This window comes from Urocitellus parryii, chromosome 5 (assembly GCF_045843805.1).
Source record: "Urocitellus parryii isolate mUroPar1 chromosome 5, mUroPar1.hap1, whole genome shotgun sequence".
Lineage (NCBI taxonomy): Eukaryota > Metazoa > Chordata > Mammalia > Rodentia > Sciuridae > Urocitellus > Urocitellus parryii.
In genome coordinates this window covers 196,368,833-196,384,927 of record NC_135535.1, presented here as the reverse complement: position 1 = coordinate 196,384,927, position 16,095 = coordinate 196,368,833, and the positions used below count along the sequence as shown (strand labels likewise).

The following is a 16,095-nucleotide window of genomic DNA, read 5'->3' as shown; positions in this document are numbered from 1 at the left end:
ATGCTATGAAAGGCAAAGTTGAAAATACACTAGGAAAAAATATTAGGCCAAAATTTTGGGGAAAAAAAAGACCGCGTATAATGGAACGGTTCTAGAGTTATGGTTTTTTTTCTCGTTATTTTTCGAGGTTTTGCATCATGTGCTTGCCTTTTAAGTTTGTTAACATTGTTTTTGTTTTTGTTTCTTTATGGTTTAATGTCTTCCCACACACTCATTAACATGTGAATGTTTAACTACTGACTTCACCAATTCTAATGAGTAAGTACTGTTTGAAGTCATGCTTTTTTGTTTTAATTTAAGAATAAGATTCCCAGAGTTTGAATTATCAGTTGAAACTTTTTAAAAAAATATTAAAATATTTAGACTCTGTCTCTTGGAACAAAAATAGTTAGGATTTAAGGAGATTGTATAATGTGAGCCTTTATTTGGAAGGAATCGATTGACTTCCTTCAATACTGACTTTAAATAAAGTCTTTGCTTTCAGTCTATTGTAATTAATAGTAGTATGGCCACTTGTCAAAGAAAGGACAGCCAGATTTCAGTGCCAAAGGAATAGATGTCATTCCCCAAACTGCAGTCTGTGCCCTGATGTTTTGGGGAAAGGCTGGATCTAAATTAAGTCACACACTCTTTTTGTGTGATGCAGAACTTAGGTCTTTCCTTTGCTAATGTGTTTTGTGTGTCTACAGGAAGGGTTGAGCATGTAGTGTTTTCTATGCAGAAGTATTTTCTTTTTTTCTCCTGAGGTTAGAGATTCTGAGAAACACTGCTCCATGTCCTGCCAAGATCTACCCCTTATTATTGGGTGACCTTGGTCAAATCATGTAAGCAAATTGAGACCCAGAAGGTTAGTGGAAGGAAGCAGATATTGGAGCTGAAGATCAAAAGGTTATTTCCAGATTTTAAAATATATGAACCCAGGAGGGGAAAAAATATTATAATTGTGTCTTGAAATGTTTAGTAACATCCCAGACCAGTTTGCAAAATTAGCCAGAATCAGGACCAACCATTTCACCTGGTTTGTTTTGCTCCAACTCAGGGCAGATTCAGTGCTTTCAGCCTGTGAATCCTCCTCCAAACACAGCCACTAAGGACTCTGAGCTAATGTCACTGGTAGTTTGGCTTTTGTTGGTTCACTCACTTGTATATACAGACCCTCGAACAAAACAGTGAGTGGGGGATGGCATACATAAATCACAATGCTAAATTCCTGCAAGCTGGAAGTAGATTTCTCCATTTCCATTTCTCCCAAGATACAAGGACCCATATGTAGCATATAAGGATTAAAATGAAATGGACCAATATATTTTTGGTTTCTGGCCAAAGCTACCATCCCTCTAAAGATGAGTGACGACAGTAAAATGCTATTGTCATGCTTTTAACTCTTTAACTTCAATTTTTTAACTCAAATTTCCAATAATTCAATTTTCTAATTCCAAAAATAATTATTTACTCTTGGAGAATATTAGGAGTGAACTTTCTATGATGGTAGAAACATTCTGTATCTATGCTGTCCTGTGCAGTAGCCACTAATGACATATGACTACTGAGTACCTGAAATACAACTGGTTCTACCAAGGAACTGAATTTTAAGTTTGTTAGTTTTTTGGTTTTGCCTAATTTTATTCATTTAGATTTAAATAGAGCTAGCACTGGACAGCATAGCTCTAGAACAAGAATTTTTGGATGTAGGACAGACATAGAATAAAATGTTGCTTCTAACATAAAGTAAGGGAAATGAATTGAATTGTCATGGTGATAGAACTTTCTGGAATTGAAACTTTTTTCTGATAATGAGAAAACTGTGTCTGTGGGGTTGAACCACCCCTGCCTTACACACCAATAGCTAAGCAACCCTGGTTCCCATCCAGATGCAGCTGCTTTGGCAGCCCAGAGCAAGTCCTCAGAAGATATCATCAAGTTTTCCAAGTTCCCAGCAGCCCAGGCACCAGACCCCAGCGAGATACCAAAGATTGAGACGGACCACTGGCCTGGTCCCCCCTCACTTGCCGCCGTAGGTATGCAACTGATGCAGCTAAGTCAAATGGACAAATTGCGAGGGGAGCTAACCATGAGATGCTTGGAAAGGTACAAGAACATGTGTCCAAACTTAAAGACTTTAAGAAAAGAACAGCCAAGAGGCAGAATAGTGAAAAGACCTAACATGGCATTAGTTTGTGTGCAAGTTGCTTCAGTTACAGAAACACATCAACCAGAGCATGGCTCTAACCAAACCCACTGAGATCCAGAACTGGTCTAAAACAGATGGTTTGCACAGACTCTTGGAGTTATCACTGTAAAATCAACTGTTTCAAGCACAGTTGAGTCAGAGCTTCATGGCAAAAGCATTGTTCTATATAATTAGAGTCTAGTGGGTGGGTTTGCTGAGGGTCCATGGAAGCATGACTTCTTTTAGTTACATTTGTTTTAGACTATATCTGGATTATAGTTCTCTTAACCAGCAACCTTAACACCGAAGCACTTTAACGTTCCTGCAAGATCATGTTCTCCATTGCCAAGGAGAGCTATTACAGAGTAGAAGATTTTCTGAAATAGCAAGTGAGGGGATGTAACTTTACATCTGTCATCTCCATGATCCTGTGCTAAAATGTCATTTTGGAGTTGTTTCATCCTTTTCTTTATGCTTTCCAATTGTGTCTGTGTCTTTACTGTTCTGTCATAGTGAAATCACTCAGCCCTGAAAGGGATATTAACAAACACAGAAGCAAATACTGAAAATCCAGTGAGTCAGCCTTACAAAGGCATGACTATAGCTTATCACATTTCTATTGACAACCTGAAAGGCCTTCAATTTTCCAAAATTTCCTAATCTTCTGCATCAGGTTATTTTTATCAAGTTAATTGAGGAAATGATTTTTATAGGCAATAAAGTGATTTTAAAACAACTAATATTTATAGTAATAGTTGAAGGGAAAATCTACTTAGTTTATCATTCATAAGTATTCTATGATTATGTTAATGAGATTTATTTAATTCTTACAAAGTTGGATCTCTTAGTTTTTATTAGAATACACTAAAGAGAGAAAATTGACATTGACATTTATGATTTTAAGAACTAAGAATGTGTCAATCTGTGCCTTTTGGAAGTCTGTGGGGGCCTTGTGCCCCCACAGTTGTATTGCTGAGCAGGGACTTGGAAGCAGCTAAGCTTTTGCGGAAAAGGAGAATTCAATTTTTATTGTTGAAACTATCATCACTACATAGTTTAAATTTCCTTTGGGTTCCAAGATGAGGAAAATGTCTGGTCCATTAATCAGAATGATGAAAACTGAGACTATTAGTTGAAGTTTATTTTTATTAGATTAGCAAACTTTCCTGTTTCCTCCCACAGCCAGATTAATCCAAGGAATTTAGGGAAAACAACAATTATCTTCATCTTCCAATCATTCAGACAGATTCCTCCTTTCCATTCCCTGTCTCTCCTTTTTCCAAGAAATGTAAAAACCGTTCGAAATTTTAAAAAATACACGCAGTAATTTTTAGCTTTATTAATACTGTTTTTACATAACTGATGGTACAGAATTCTTTTTTAAAAAATATTTATTTTTTCGTTGTAGTTGGACATAATTCCTTTATTTTGTCTACCCATTTTTATGTGGTGCTGAGAATCGAACCCAAAGTCCCACACACACGTGCTAGGCGAGCGTGCTACCATGGAGCCACAACCCTGGCCCGGTAGAAAATTCTTTTATAGTCCTTTTTAAAAAGTATATTAAAAAAGAAAGTTGGAAATCCATTCCTTAAAAGACACAAACAAATATGCTTTTTAATTGATTTACTAAGTGTAGGCGGCAATGATAGTATTCTGAAAAGTCTAAATCTTCAGAGAAAGAGAAAACCACAAGATTTTTAAACTTGTCACAAGACAGAAACCATCTTATAGATTTGTGGGTATATGGATAAATTCAGATTCCTCTCTATTTGAAAAAATGACCTCAGGGACATTAGCTGGGGGTGCCCCTCCCATTCACTATAAGGAGCCCTGACCCATGGTTAATCTGATGACAGGATCAGGGAGGTGGCAAACCAGTTCTGATTGAGCAGAGAATTGCAGGGAGTCACTAGTACATTGATCCAGCTTGCCAAAGGGGCCCACCTTTGTAGAGAAACCACCTGGGTGAGCTGGATTGGTGGTGGGTGCCTTTCCCCCCTGTCTGGTTCACTTCGACTTGTGAAGGACCAACCACTGCAGAGCTTGCCAGCCTACAAATTGAACACAGATGGACTAGTCCGTTAAGATTCCCTTGTCGTGGGGCTGATGTGAGAAGTTGTCTTTGCTGTGGAATTAGGAACTGACATGAGACGCAGATCTAGTGGCAGAGAGGAAGATGAGGAGGAATTCCTGAGACGCCGGCAGCTTCAAGAAGAGCAGTTAATGAAGGTTTGTCCTTAAACTACCTTGTAGCTGTCTTCAATTCTAATTCAATAAAATCTATAACTTTTTACATCACTACTCTGTACAAGCCACTAAGACAGGCAAGAGGTGGTCCCAAGCCCCGTGAGGCTTACAGTCCAGCGAGACATGACAAGCATGAACTTTAATAAGGACTTTGCACTTGCCTTTAGAGGTGATAACATTGAGGCTGGAGGTCAGAGGGATGTGGAATGGTTGGAGAGTGTGACTGTGTGAGTGGGCATGTGGTGCATGTGCAGAGAGGGTGCAGGAGGGCCGGGTAGGTGGAGGCGATGTACATCTGGGGCCTGCAGGCTCTTCTGGAAGAATTCCCTTAGGATTGAATATTTCTCCAAATCGCCCCTCAGAACTTGGAGGATCTTATGCATATCTAGACCAGGAGAAAAAGGAATCAAGGGGACAGTCACCAAAAGGTGCCCATTGCCCTCCTTCCTTTAGCAAGGGCCTACTGCAAACCAGAAGGATGTCTGATTATAAACTCTCCCACCAATAATGCATCCCTTGAAATGATGTTTTCCAAAGAGATGAGAAACGCACATTAATTATATGGGGGAAATAACACAGAGTATAATCTTAGTTTTATGTAAAACATGTATAGAAAAATAATAGATTAGGGTAAATAGAAGTTAGAAATGGTGTCACCTCCGAGTAGCAGATTATAGGTTCATTCTTCCAGATTTTTCAAAATATGTACAATAAACACATACTTATTTTTTGTTTTGATTTTGAATCAATGCAATTTTTTTAAGGATTCATTCCCAATTTCCCCTTCCCACATCAAAAGTCCATCACACACTCACATACGCCTGCTGAGGTCACCCACTGACACATTGGGGAGGGCAAAAGAAGGAGGCAGCTTTCTGACAGAACCTGGCACAGGGACATTCCCCTGACATTGGAAAGACTAAGAGGGGTTCAGAATCCAGAACCTGTCCTGCTTTTTGAGGAATTACCAGGCACTGGACCTACCTGCAATCAGGCCCCCTAGGGTCAGGAACTTCTTGCAAGACCTTCTGGAAAGAAACTAGTTCCATGAAAGTAATCGCAGACTTTGCTTTCCTTTTCTTTTTTCTTTTTTCTTTTTTTTTTTTTTTTCCTGTGCATAGCTTAATTCAGGCCTAGGGCAGTTGATACTGAAGGAAGAGATGGAGAAGGAGAGCCGGGAGAGAGCATCCTTGTTAGCCAGCCGCTATGATTCTCCTATCCACTCAGGTGAGTGGCAGACCCTTCCTAGCATGAGCTGAGAGCCAGAGCCTGCCTGGCCAGTTGTGCAAGAGGCAGGACCACTTATGGTGATCTCCAGAGCTCCTTCTCATTCTGAGATTCCGTTCTATATGAATACATAATACCATATCTCCATAGACCAAAAAATGAAGAGCTCAAAAAAATGTAATGACACATTCAAAGATGTGGACGTGTTAAGTTGCAGAACCAGAAATCAAACTGAGCAGCCTATTTGCCTTCCGTGCCCTTAACTAATGGGATAGACCTAGACCAGGCCTAGGCCAGGCCTCCCAGGAGCCCAGCTGTGCTCAGCCAGTAGAACTTCAACTGGTTGGTTTCCAGGCCAGTTACTGCTGCCATGTCATTGGGACAGGGGGCCCATGTGTTCGGTCATCCCTGGGTTTGAATCCTTGTTCAGCTGTCATGAGTTGAGTGACCGTTGGCAGGATACTTCTCTTAACTCCTATTTCTTCTTTTGTAAAATGGAAATAATAATCATATTATTAGGGTACTGAGGATACAAGGAGATAAATTCAGTTAAGCACTTAGATGGGGCCCAGAATTTTAGGAAGCGCAGCTCCCTTGGTCCTGTGGCTTTCTTTCCCTGCCCTTCCATAATAGTGTCACTGTTATGATACTCTTCCCTGGGCCCTCAAATATGGTGGCATTTTGTGATCTTTTGAGCCCAATATCATTTGAATTGTTTTTGCTAAATCTCCTCTTCTGCAAAGCAAGCGATGCACTATCAAGGTCATTAAAGAACTAGATTTCTGCTTTCCTAACAATGGCCTTTTGACCTTTTTCTCACTCAGCTTCCTACGCTCCATCATCTAAAACCTCATCTCTTCCTGGCTATGGAAAAAATGGGCTTCACCGGGTAAGATTTCTCTTCTATTGGTTATTTCTTTGTGCATTCCCTCTTCAGTCCTAGCTGAAGTTCAGGCTTGTTGTCCGACTACATCTGACCCTTTTTTAAAGTTATAATTGGATACAATACTTTTATTTATTTATTTGTTTATTTTTATGTGGTGCTGAGGATTGAACCCAGGGCCTCACATGTGCTAGGCAAGCACTCTACCACTGAACCCCAGCCCTACATCGGACTCTTGACCTGAATGTTGGATCATAATGAAAACTGTAACCTCCCTGGTCACCTTGTAAATCACAAAAAGTGAAAAAGGCAAAGTGAAAATATTTCTTTTGAGAAGAATAAATAAATAAATGAATGGCCTGTGGAAACTTGAGACTGGATTAGTGTGGCAGATATTGTCACAGTGCACCAAAAAGTAATTGAGTTTTTTTTTTTTTTTTTTTTAACTAGGGGTTGAGCCCAAGGTTGCTAAACCACATCCCTAGCCCTTTTTATTTTTACTTTGAGACAGGGCCTCATTAAATTGCTGAGGGTGGCTTTGAATTTGAGATCCTCCTGTCTCAGCTTCCTGAGCCACTGGAATCATTGGCCTGGGCCACCGCACCTGGCTTTGAGTTGTTATTTCTGCTATGAACAGAAAGTTTCCTGAAATTGTCCTCCTCACAAGCCAAAGAACAATAGTAATTCTGTAACTACACAGGGAAATGTATTTAAGAGATATTTGCTTACCAGGGGCCTGTGATCAGTGGCAATAGAAGTACCACAGCAAAGATTTCACAGTTGCAAAGGAATAAATAGGAGGGAAAATTAATGAGGGTCCAGGAAATGAGCCTGGGAAGGGTTCTTAGGATTTTGTAAATCCCGTCTTTCTTTCTACCTCCAAAGGGATCACTGTGAAGTTTTTCTAATGATGGTTTTCCCCCCTCATTCCAGCCGGTTTCCACAGACTTTGCTCAGTATAACAGCTACGGAGATGTCAGCGGGGGAGTGCGAGGTGAGGCTCTCCTGGCCAGGCTGACAGGGCAGCCTCTTCCCAGGTGGTCAAGGTTCCCTTGAGACTGTGCCCTGTCTCCAGGCACTGCCTGCCTTTGGGTTTCCCCCTCCAGTAGGATCACAGCTCTCTTCTGTGAGCCAGCAGAGCAAGTGCTAAAATCCAGGGGATCTCTACTGAAATCCAGCTAAGGGGAATCCTCGCATTTCCTTCTGGGTGCTGAGCACTCTTCGCTTCCTGGAGATGCAGCCATAAGGGAGACTCAGCCCCTGCCCTCAAAATGCATATGGCAAGAAAAGAGGAAAGAAGGAGGCTTTACCTGATTCCTAAAGCTGGGGTTGGCATTTTCTGGCTTCTTGGAAGCCTGCCGTACAGCATGGGCACAGACTGGGAGCTGGGAAACGACATGGTTCCTGGGGACTATTTTAGGAATTGTGGTAGAAGACAGTCTCTCTGGGAATGGCTCCACATTTTTCCAGGCCTTTTCCTGATATTTTCCTTTCCTTTCCTTTTCAGACTACCAGGTATGGACCACTCTGCTTCCTTAAATTGGCCACACCCGCACCATAGAGCCATTTTCTAACCCAGGCTGCTTGCCCCAGGGTGATGATTTCTGCTAAGAAGATGCATACTGTAGTTGATTTGTCTAAGCATTCCTCCACAGCTGTGAAGCATAGGCACATCTGGCGCCCAGGTCAAGCTGTCCCTGCAGGCCATGGGGACATAGCATGAGCCAAGTCAGGTGTGGAAAGACTCTCTTGCTCTGGCTTAGGAGAGTCTCTCCAGGTTGAAAGCGGACCAACATCAAGGGTCAACTCATGTACAGTGTTTTTTTCTTTTAGTTATAATTGTAACAGAAAGAAACTCAGGTCTTGAGCAACAGGAAGGAATAGTTTGCTCTCAAACTATTCCTCTTTTTCTGGAACTTTTTTTTTTTTTTTAAAGTGGAGAAAGGTGGTCCTGGGGATTAAACCCAGAGCCTCATGCATGCCAGGCAGACTCTCTACCACTGAGCTACACCCTTAGCCCTAGAACATCTGAGCAAAGATAAGGAAAAATACAAGGAAAACTAAGCCCAAACTGAGAAATTAGTCCATAGTTATTAAGCCAGGATCTTTCTGAAACCGGATCTCAGAAGAGACTCCTGCTTCTTATTCAATAAGAATCTCGTTTTGAAAAATACATAAGGAATATGACACATTATAAAATAGTTATACGAGACCCAACCGGGAAGTTTGGGAGCCCACAGAGTCCTCCCTTGAGCGCCCCTATTCTGTGCTCATCCTTGAACCACATTTCTGCTGCAGACCCTCCCGGATGGCCACATGCCTGCAATGAGAATGGACCGGGGCGTATCCATGCCCAACATGTTGGAACCAAAGGCAAGTACAGCTCTTCTCTTTTGTCTCATGCAGGGATGACATGGCCCTACCACAATTTGGTTTCCTGTTTTTTCACCCTTTTCGGAATGTGAGGCCCATTGTTCTAGACTGGTGCATCTAGGGGAGCTGTCAGAAAACACATTGTCTTTTCACTCTGGCTGCAGTAAGTCCACAGGTTTAAGCCCTTACTGCAGTTGGAACTCTGTGTTCTTAGTGAGATACCAGCACTTCTTTTCCTTGGCCACCCTTGGGATGACTGGTCGCTCTAGCTTCAGAACATTCTGTACCTCCAGAGGTAACCAAGGGCTTGTGCTCCCTGTTAGCCTTAACTGGGCTTATTTCAATGGGTCCATTGCCAGAACATTGCTTCTGGGCCTGCCTGGTTCTGTGGATTCATGAGATAGTTATGGACCAAGATCGCTGAACCCAGCCATCTCTCAGAACTACATAAAAGCCAGCATATATACCTGCAATTTCAATTTTTCTCAAACTTTTACCTTCATCCCCTACTCAGAGTAAGTTGGTATCCATGTACCCAGCCAAGCCCTCCCAAGGCACAGTGCTCTGAGAGGCCTTGATGGAGATTTATATCCCTGTCCCTGTTCCCTGGAGCTCCTGCTGGTCTTGAGAGATAAACACCTTGTACTCTGTCATGATTATCTCTCAGAAGCTCTGTCTTGGTAGTGTTGGATTTTAAGTAGATTCTGCTTGTTAATAAAATGAACAGCAGTATGTTAGGAGGTGATTTTCTTTCCTTCTCAGATATTTCCATATGAAATGCTCATGGTGACCAACAGAGGGCGCAACAAAATCCTAAGAGATGTGGACAGAACCCGGCTGGAGGTAAAAAAAAAAAAAAAATCCAGACCCAGTTGCAGATCCCTATACAACCCCCCACTGCACCCTGCAGTGTCCCCAGAGAAATGTTTTATTTTTTTTCAGTGAAAACGAAAAATCACAAAGATCAATCTCATATTGTAGGTAGAACTAAGAGGTAACTAAAATCTCAGAGAATCACTAATGAGATAAAAACCACAAGAAGCAAGTTTGCAGGCCTGTATCCATGGTTCTAGTATGTACTGAGCTCTCTATTAGACTCCTGGAGGTACAACAATAACCCAGACTTGACCCCTGCCCTCAAAATACATATGTCAAGGAGGGATTGGGAAGGATGTTTTGGGTTTCTGGTGCCCAGACTAAATCTGGCATTCCCTGGCATCAGGGAGGACAGTAGTACAGCCCTTATATTTAAATGTCTCTATACTTAGATCAGTATTTTTAAAATGCCTGGAATGACATTTGAAACAACCCTTGAGACACAATATGATTTTAGTCGTTTTCTTTGGAAATCGGATGCTGTTGTAATGAGAGCTGGGGAATGCAGAATGGGTGTGTCCATCCCCCTTCAGAGAGTCCTCTTCCCCTGACCCTGGGCTGAGCCCACTGGGAGCTGGGAAGGAGCTCTCTAGGAGGAGGTTTATACCGGACAAATGTCTTTCGTGGCTGTTACTGCATTCCTTGTGGAGGGGTTAGCTGGGTACACATGCCCAAGGCCTCCTTAGATCTGGAAGACTGATCTTTGTACTTTTCCATCTGAATGATTTATTTTTTTTTTAAAAAAAAAATTCTGGCTGCCAGTCTCAGGAAAAATTGTTACTGCTCCCTGACAAAAGGTGATGCCTTTGTAGAAGTCAGGCTGGCTCAGAGAATACTGGCCCCCGTGTCCTAAGGGGACTGTTCTGGAAGCGGTGACAGATAGGAGGCCTCCCCAGTAGACCAGGTATCCACCTTCCCCCTCATTGATAAGCCAAGAAGACGCCCAGGGCTCCCAGGGACCACCCTGGAAGTCTCTTTCTGGCTGGCTTTCTATTGCCATGGTCCATTTTCTGTGTATCTTCTGAACATCCCAAAGAACTTAGGTGGAGTCCCCTCCAGCATCAGAAATCACTCTCCTGTGCAGCATTACTACTCAGTGTTGTTTTAACACTGAATTATAACAGGACCAGTAACACTGAAGGAGCTCCTCATCTGGTGGAAAGGGCACTCACCTGGCCTAGTAAATGAGCATCAGAGATAACCTCCTCTCCCATCAGGCAGCCTTACTCTTCACAATGATGGCAGTGCTCCTCAGCACCTGCAAGGGGTTGATTCCAGGGAGGACAGTAGATCCCAATATCCATGGATGCTTAAGTCTCTTCTAAGAAATGATGTAAAATTTGCATATTATCTTAACATATCCTTGTGTACACTTTAAATCACCTCACCTTATGCATAATACCTAGAACAATATAAATGGCCATTATGCCGCATTGTGCAGGGTAAATGGCAAGGAAAAAAGTCTGTGCATGTTCAGTACAGAGGCAATTTCTACGGATATCTTTGGTCTGCACTTGGCTGAACTAAGGATGTGGAACCCACAGATATGGAGGGTCAACTGTATCTTTAAGCTGGAGGTCAACTCTCCGGGCCATCCGTGTGGCCATCAGGACTGACCACTACTCTGTTCTCTCTTCCCAGCGCCACTTGGCCCCAGAAGTGTTTCGGGAAATCTTTGGGATGTCCATACAGGAGTTTGACAAGTTACCTCTTTGGAGACGCAATGACATGAAGAAAAAAGCAAGACTCTTCTAAGTCCCACACATAAACGGCAGTTAGAAAAAGGACTGGCAGCGGGGCAAGGCCTGCCGTGTTACACTAAGGCCCAGACTTGATTGGAGAATTTATAGACTGCCATCCCTCAGCCACGACAAAAAGGGAAATTCTGGTCCCAACACCCATGAGCCAAACACTGGGCCAACCCACAGTAACACTTGCCAAGCAGCCATGGGTAGAAATTTCTATGTTTCCAAAATCAGCAGTAGTGTCCACACGTGACCTTTTCTCATGACCTCGTGTCCACAACAGGAGCTTCTTTCTTTCTCCTTCTGTTTTCCTTTAACTGTTGTCCACCCTAGTGCTGACTGTGGTGGTAAGAGCCAGCAAGTGCCCTTAGAATGCCGCACAGGAAGAAACAGTTGTACTAATTCCAAAGGATGAATATATTTATTACGTAGCACTGTGCTAAGCAGGAGTCTGAGGAATGGGGCCATGTGGTAGCAGCAGTTGTGCGCAGCTTTTCCTTGCCGGCCTCTAGAAGCTCTGTCTGGGCTCTGGCAGAACAGAAATCAGGGAACCGGGCAGGTCTGATCGAGCCTGAATTTCAGCAAAAAGTGATTTTTAACAAGCTCCTTGTTCTCTTTGTTTGCTGGGACCTGGTTGGCAAATTGCTTAGCCATTACTAGAATTTTTTGAAAGAGGAAAGAAAGGAAAAGGAAAAGGAATGAAGGAAACCCTCCCTGAACTCTTTTTCTGCTTCAAATAGTGTAATGATTCTTCCTTCTCACCAAGGACAGGAGGTGGTCTGGGCTCCACCTTCACAAAGAAAGGAAAGACAAGAATTGTCTTCCGACTGGCCCAGTTGCATGCAGCGAGGTGATTTTTGTCTATGGGTCATATCCCTCTTAGCAAAAACAAAAACAAAATCCATGTTCTGCCCCAAATGCAACTTCTCATGCTCAGCGTCCCCTATAAACTGTCTGGCATCCTCTGAATCCAATCAAACCCATGCTGATTTTGCTTTTTAAGGTCTTTTCAGTAGTAAGTTAAGGAAAGGCATGTTTTCCTCTTAAATATCTGCAACTCCAAAGTAGATTACATCCAATCAATTTAATTTGGCCTTCTCAGCTTTCCTTGTTGTTTGGCACTGTTAACTTCAGTGTGAGTGTGTGCACGTGCGTGCCTGTGCGTGGATACACGCTTAACTCACCCAGGGCCGTTTTGTGAGTCTGCATGTGCTTTTTAATTTCTGCTTGAATGTTTGTCACACTGCGCTGCTGCTTCTAAGGGATATTTGGTACAAGTGCATGTGACTCAAAGAACAAGAGTGAGGCTAAGCTGTGCCCTCAACGTTGCCTCCTTCATGGGTGAGTGTTGGTGCTTAGAAGCCAGCACTCAGGCTGAGGTAGCTCATGGCTAGATCAGGCTGCAGACCACGCAGGTGGGAAGGGCTGGTTTGGAGCTCAAAGCATCCCACCAGGGTCCTCATACTCTGCAACTGTCAATTCAAATTGGAGCCTAGCCTCAGCACAATGTTTGGCCTGCTTCTTGCTTTGCCCTGGCAGAGTACAGGGGTGGGACTGTGGTATATTGGTAGTGTCTCCCTACCAGTCATTAACAGTGGTGACCAAGTGGGTCCCAGCACTCAGCTGGTGGAGAGGCTAGTAGAGTCAATGAAAGACCCACCATGTCTGTCATTGATAATGAGTCATCACTCATGAACATTCAGGTCAAATGCCAGTGTGAAAAAAAGGTATTTGGAAACCTGGCCACAATTAGGTGGTTTTCTATATTTTCCATCTCTTGGTCCACATGAAAGAGGGCTTGGCTCTGTCATGAAAGAGGGAAATTAGACTCCTCCTCTTTATGTTAGAGACCAAGAGTCAAAGGCTCTATAGTTACAATAATTAAAAAGCTGGACCCTAAATTCTGCTCCCAGTAGTGACACCTGCTCTTTTGTAATTTTTGAATTCAGTTCTGCATCCAACTTGAAAAACAGAAAGCTTCTTTCCATACCAAGCATACTAATTCACTTAAACTATACCCTTCAAAGATAAATTACTAGAAAACAACAGTAGCCTCTTGCCTGTCCTTGGCTACTGGAGACCCTCGGAGTAGCTCCCCTACACCATTCCCTAGCAGAAGGTTCCAGATGGAAGGATGGCTTGGGGACAGCCTAGTTCTAACTGCCAGATCTGCTGTAAGGGCTACAATGCCTTATCCATTTTTGTTAAACTGGGTGCAGCATGCCTGATCTTGAAGTGTTCAGGACACAGCACAATAGATGGATGTTCTCCATTTAACCCTGTGCTGGACCACACGGGAAAATTCCAACTGCTAACACAAAGTTCATCTCTAGAAAAGGAATTATATACCTGGCAAGCTTGGTGCATATCTTAAGGGCTACTTTTTTGAGCATTTGACTTGTGACTTTGAAGCGCGTACTGATTGCACGAAGTAGAAGGGGTCTCTATGACAATATGAGTCAGTGCTTCCTTTAAAATTTCTTCCAGAGAGCTCAGGCCATCACAAAGTCTTCCTGTGTGATTTATTAGGAGATTTGAAGAGCATTTGGAAACATATACAGCTAGCCATGCATCTCCATTTTGGTTTGGGGTTTGTTATTAAATGTTTTTAATGTGACTTCTTCAATAACTAAACATAAGCTGCCTGTTCTCTGAAATCTCAGAGAGAGAAACTAGAATTAATGAGTAACAAGGTGCGGGGATGGGGGTGATTTTCTACCTGTACTCTGTTCTCCCCTGACCCGAAAGCCGGGACCTCCCAGCTGAGGCTCTTCTTCTGAAGCACAGGCTGTTGTAGTTCTGTTTTCAACCTTGGTCTCCTCCATCTCAGCCTGGGAAAGCCCAGCCGGTAACATTTCTAAAACTCTCACCTAATCTCTTTACATTTTGAAGCAGACATCTTTTCCTAAGAATTGCTTCTGAGATGATGATATAAAATATATGTGCTTTTGCAAGTTTAAAAGAGTTTAAATTAACCACTCTCGACTAAGTAAGTCTCTCTAACGATTGTGTACAGCAGATTTGGTGTGGTGTTCTGGGGCGTGCGGCAGTTCCAGGTTGTGCCCTAACAGACCCCTGCTTCTGATTGTCCTGAAAGATGGTGGAAGGGAATGAACTCTGTCCCATCAACCCTTCTGTGTCCTCTGAAGCAAGCACAGATTTACAAATCACTTCATTTGTATTTCTGGTAGCTATTTAATCTGTACTTCATATTGCCAGCCCTGATTTTATTTGATTTTACAGTTATTCTTCTTCTGATGAACCAAGTGTTGGTGTACCTTTAAACTTGCTCTTTCAGGCTCCCCTTGGAAGAACCTTCCAGAAAGAAGAGATCACTTAGGGCTTGAGATTTGCAATGATACCATCTAACAATGGCAATGTGCACTAAGTAGATTCCCCCAACAACCCTGTGATGGGAGAAAGAGAAAGCTATACTTTGGCATTAAAAAAAAAGTCATTATCCTTCCATTTGCTGCCCAGTAAGCAGAGAGAGATGGTAATGGATGTGTTCAGCATATAGATTATTATGTTTTTATTGGGGCAAGTTTAATTGATGGTAAACCCAAAAAGAAAGCGGGGGTTTGTCAGTTTAAATGGAAACTTTCTGAACAGTGAATGTGTGCACAATAAAATTCAATCCAAAGTTTTCTGCAGCTTCGTATAACTGAGTGGTGGTTGTGATCATCAAACAGAATTCTCCCACACCTCTTGGAAGAGCAGAGTGCCCATGAATAACTTCCTGAGCCCTCTGATGGAAGGTGGAAGGATAGGGCATTACCATTCTGAAGGGGTGGAAACGTACCCCCTCCTGGCTAGCTATGTCTCTGTCCCTTATGGAGGGAGATAGTCGTCCACAGACTGGTGTTCTTTGGGGGTTTGGCGTGTATACAGTCTTGTGATAAATGTGAGTTGTGTCCGTGTGTTACTGAGGGCCCTGCATAGAGGCTCTCGGGGTTCTTCATTTTAAGCTGGGTTTGTGGCTTTTTATCAACTGGTGAAAGGCATCAGCTCTTCCTGTCTTCCCTCTCCTTTCGGAAATACAAAAGCAGATGTTTAGAAGGAACGTCTTGAGATGCCGTGTTGTGTTCCCCGTGAAAGTGAGTAGGGTGTGCGTGTGCACCCGAGTACCTCGTGCTTGTGTGCACAGGAGGGGGGCCGGCCTGTCCCGTGTTGATGAGCTGCGCAGTGTCCACCTGCTCCATGCTCCTGTTGCAAGCAGCACTTCCACGCTCCCTCGCCACTCCACCCCGCATCCTGCTGTACCACAGCTCGTGAATAAAGCCGTGTGCTTCCTTCCTAAGTGCCTCTGTGCTTTCATTTCTTGCTCCCAGGTTTCCTTCACCGGGTTCAGTGGCGTACACCTGTAATCCCAGTGGCTCAGGAGGCTGAGGCAGGAGGGTGGCAAGTTAAAAGGCAGCCTCAGCAACTTAGCAAGACCCTGTCTCAAAAATAAATAAATAAATAAATAAATGGGCTGGAGATGGGCTTAGTGGGAAGTGCCCCTACATTCCATCCCTGGTACAAAAAAAAAAAAAAAAATACCATTCTGACTTCCAAGAACCAAAACAAAA

The 16,095-nt window shown here is 43.0% G+C and overlaps 1 protein-coding gene across 6 annotated transcripts in view; it reads left to right on the top strand.

Moving 5' to 3' along the window:
* Nucleotides 1-15,815, top strand: part of Ablim1 (actin binding LIM protein 1) — a 137,279-nt gene extending 121,464 nt beyond the window's left edge. For 3 of the 6 annotated variants that reach the window (XM_026389155.2, XM_026389148.2, XM_026389139.2), the window contains 9 exons: nucleotides 1,878-2,018; nucleotides 4,311-4,402; nucleotides 5,542-5,647; nucleotides 6,472-6,536; nucleotides 7,464-7,524; nucleotides 8,038-8,045; nucleotides 8,829-8,903; nucleotides 9,666-9,746; nucleotides 11,421-15,815. In XM_026389155.2, the coding sequence (XP_026244940.1) occupies nucleotides 1,878-2,018; nucleotides 4,311-4,402; nucleotides 5,542-5,647; nucleotides 6,472-6,536; nucleotides 7,464-7,524; nucleotides 8,038-8,045; nucleotides 8,829-8,903; nucleotides 9,666-9,746; nucleotides 11,421-11,534 (743 nt within the window). In that variant the 3' untranslated portion in view covers nucleotides 11,535-15,815. Of the gene's footprint in view, nucleotides 1-1,871; nucleotides 2,019-4,310; nucleotides 4,403-5,541; nucleotides 5,648-6,471; nucleotides 6,537-7,463; nucleotides 7,525-8,037; nucleotides 8,046-8,828; nucleotides 8,904-9,665; nucleotides 9,747-11,420 lie in introns of all 6 variants that reach the window. The other 3 variants (XM_026389160.2, XM_026389157.2, XM_026389154.2) reach the window with 2 other exon arrangements.
* Nucleotides 15,816-16,095: the final 280 nt, after the last annotated feature.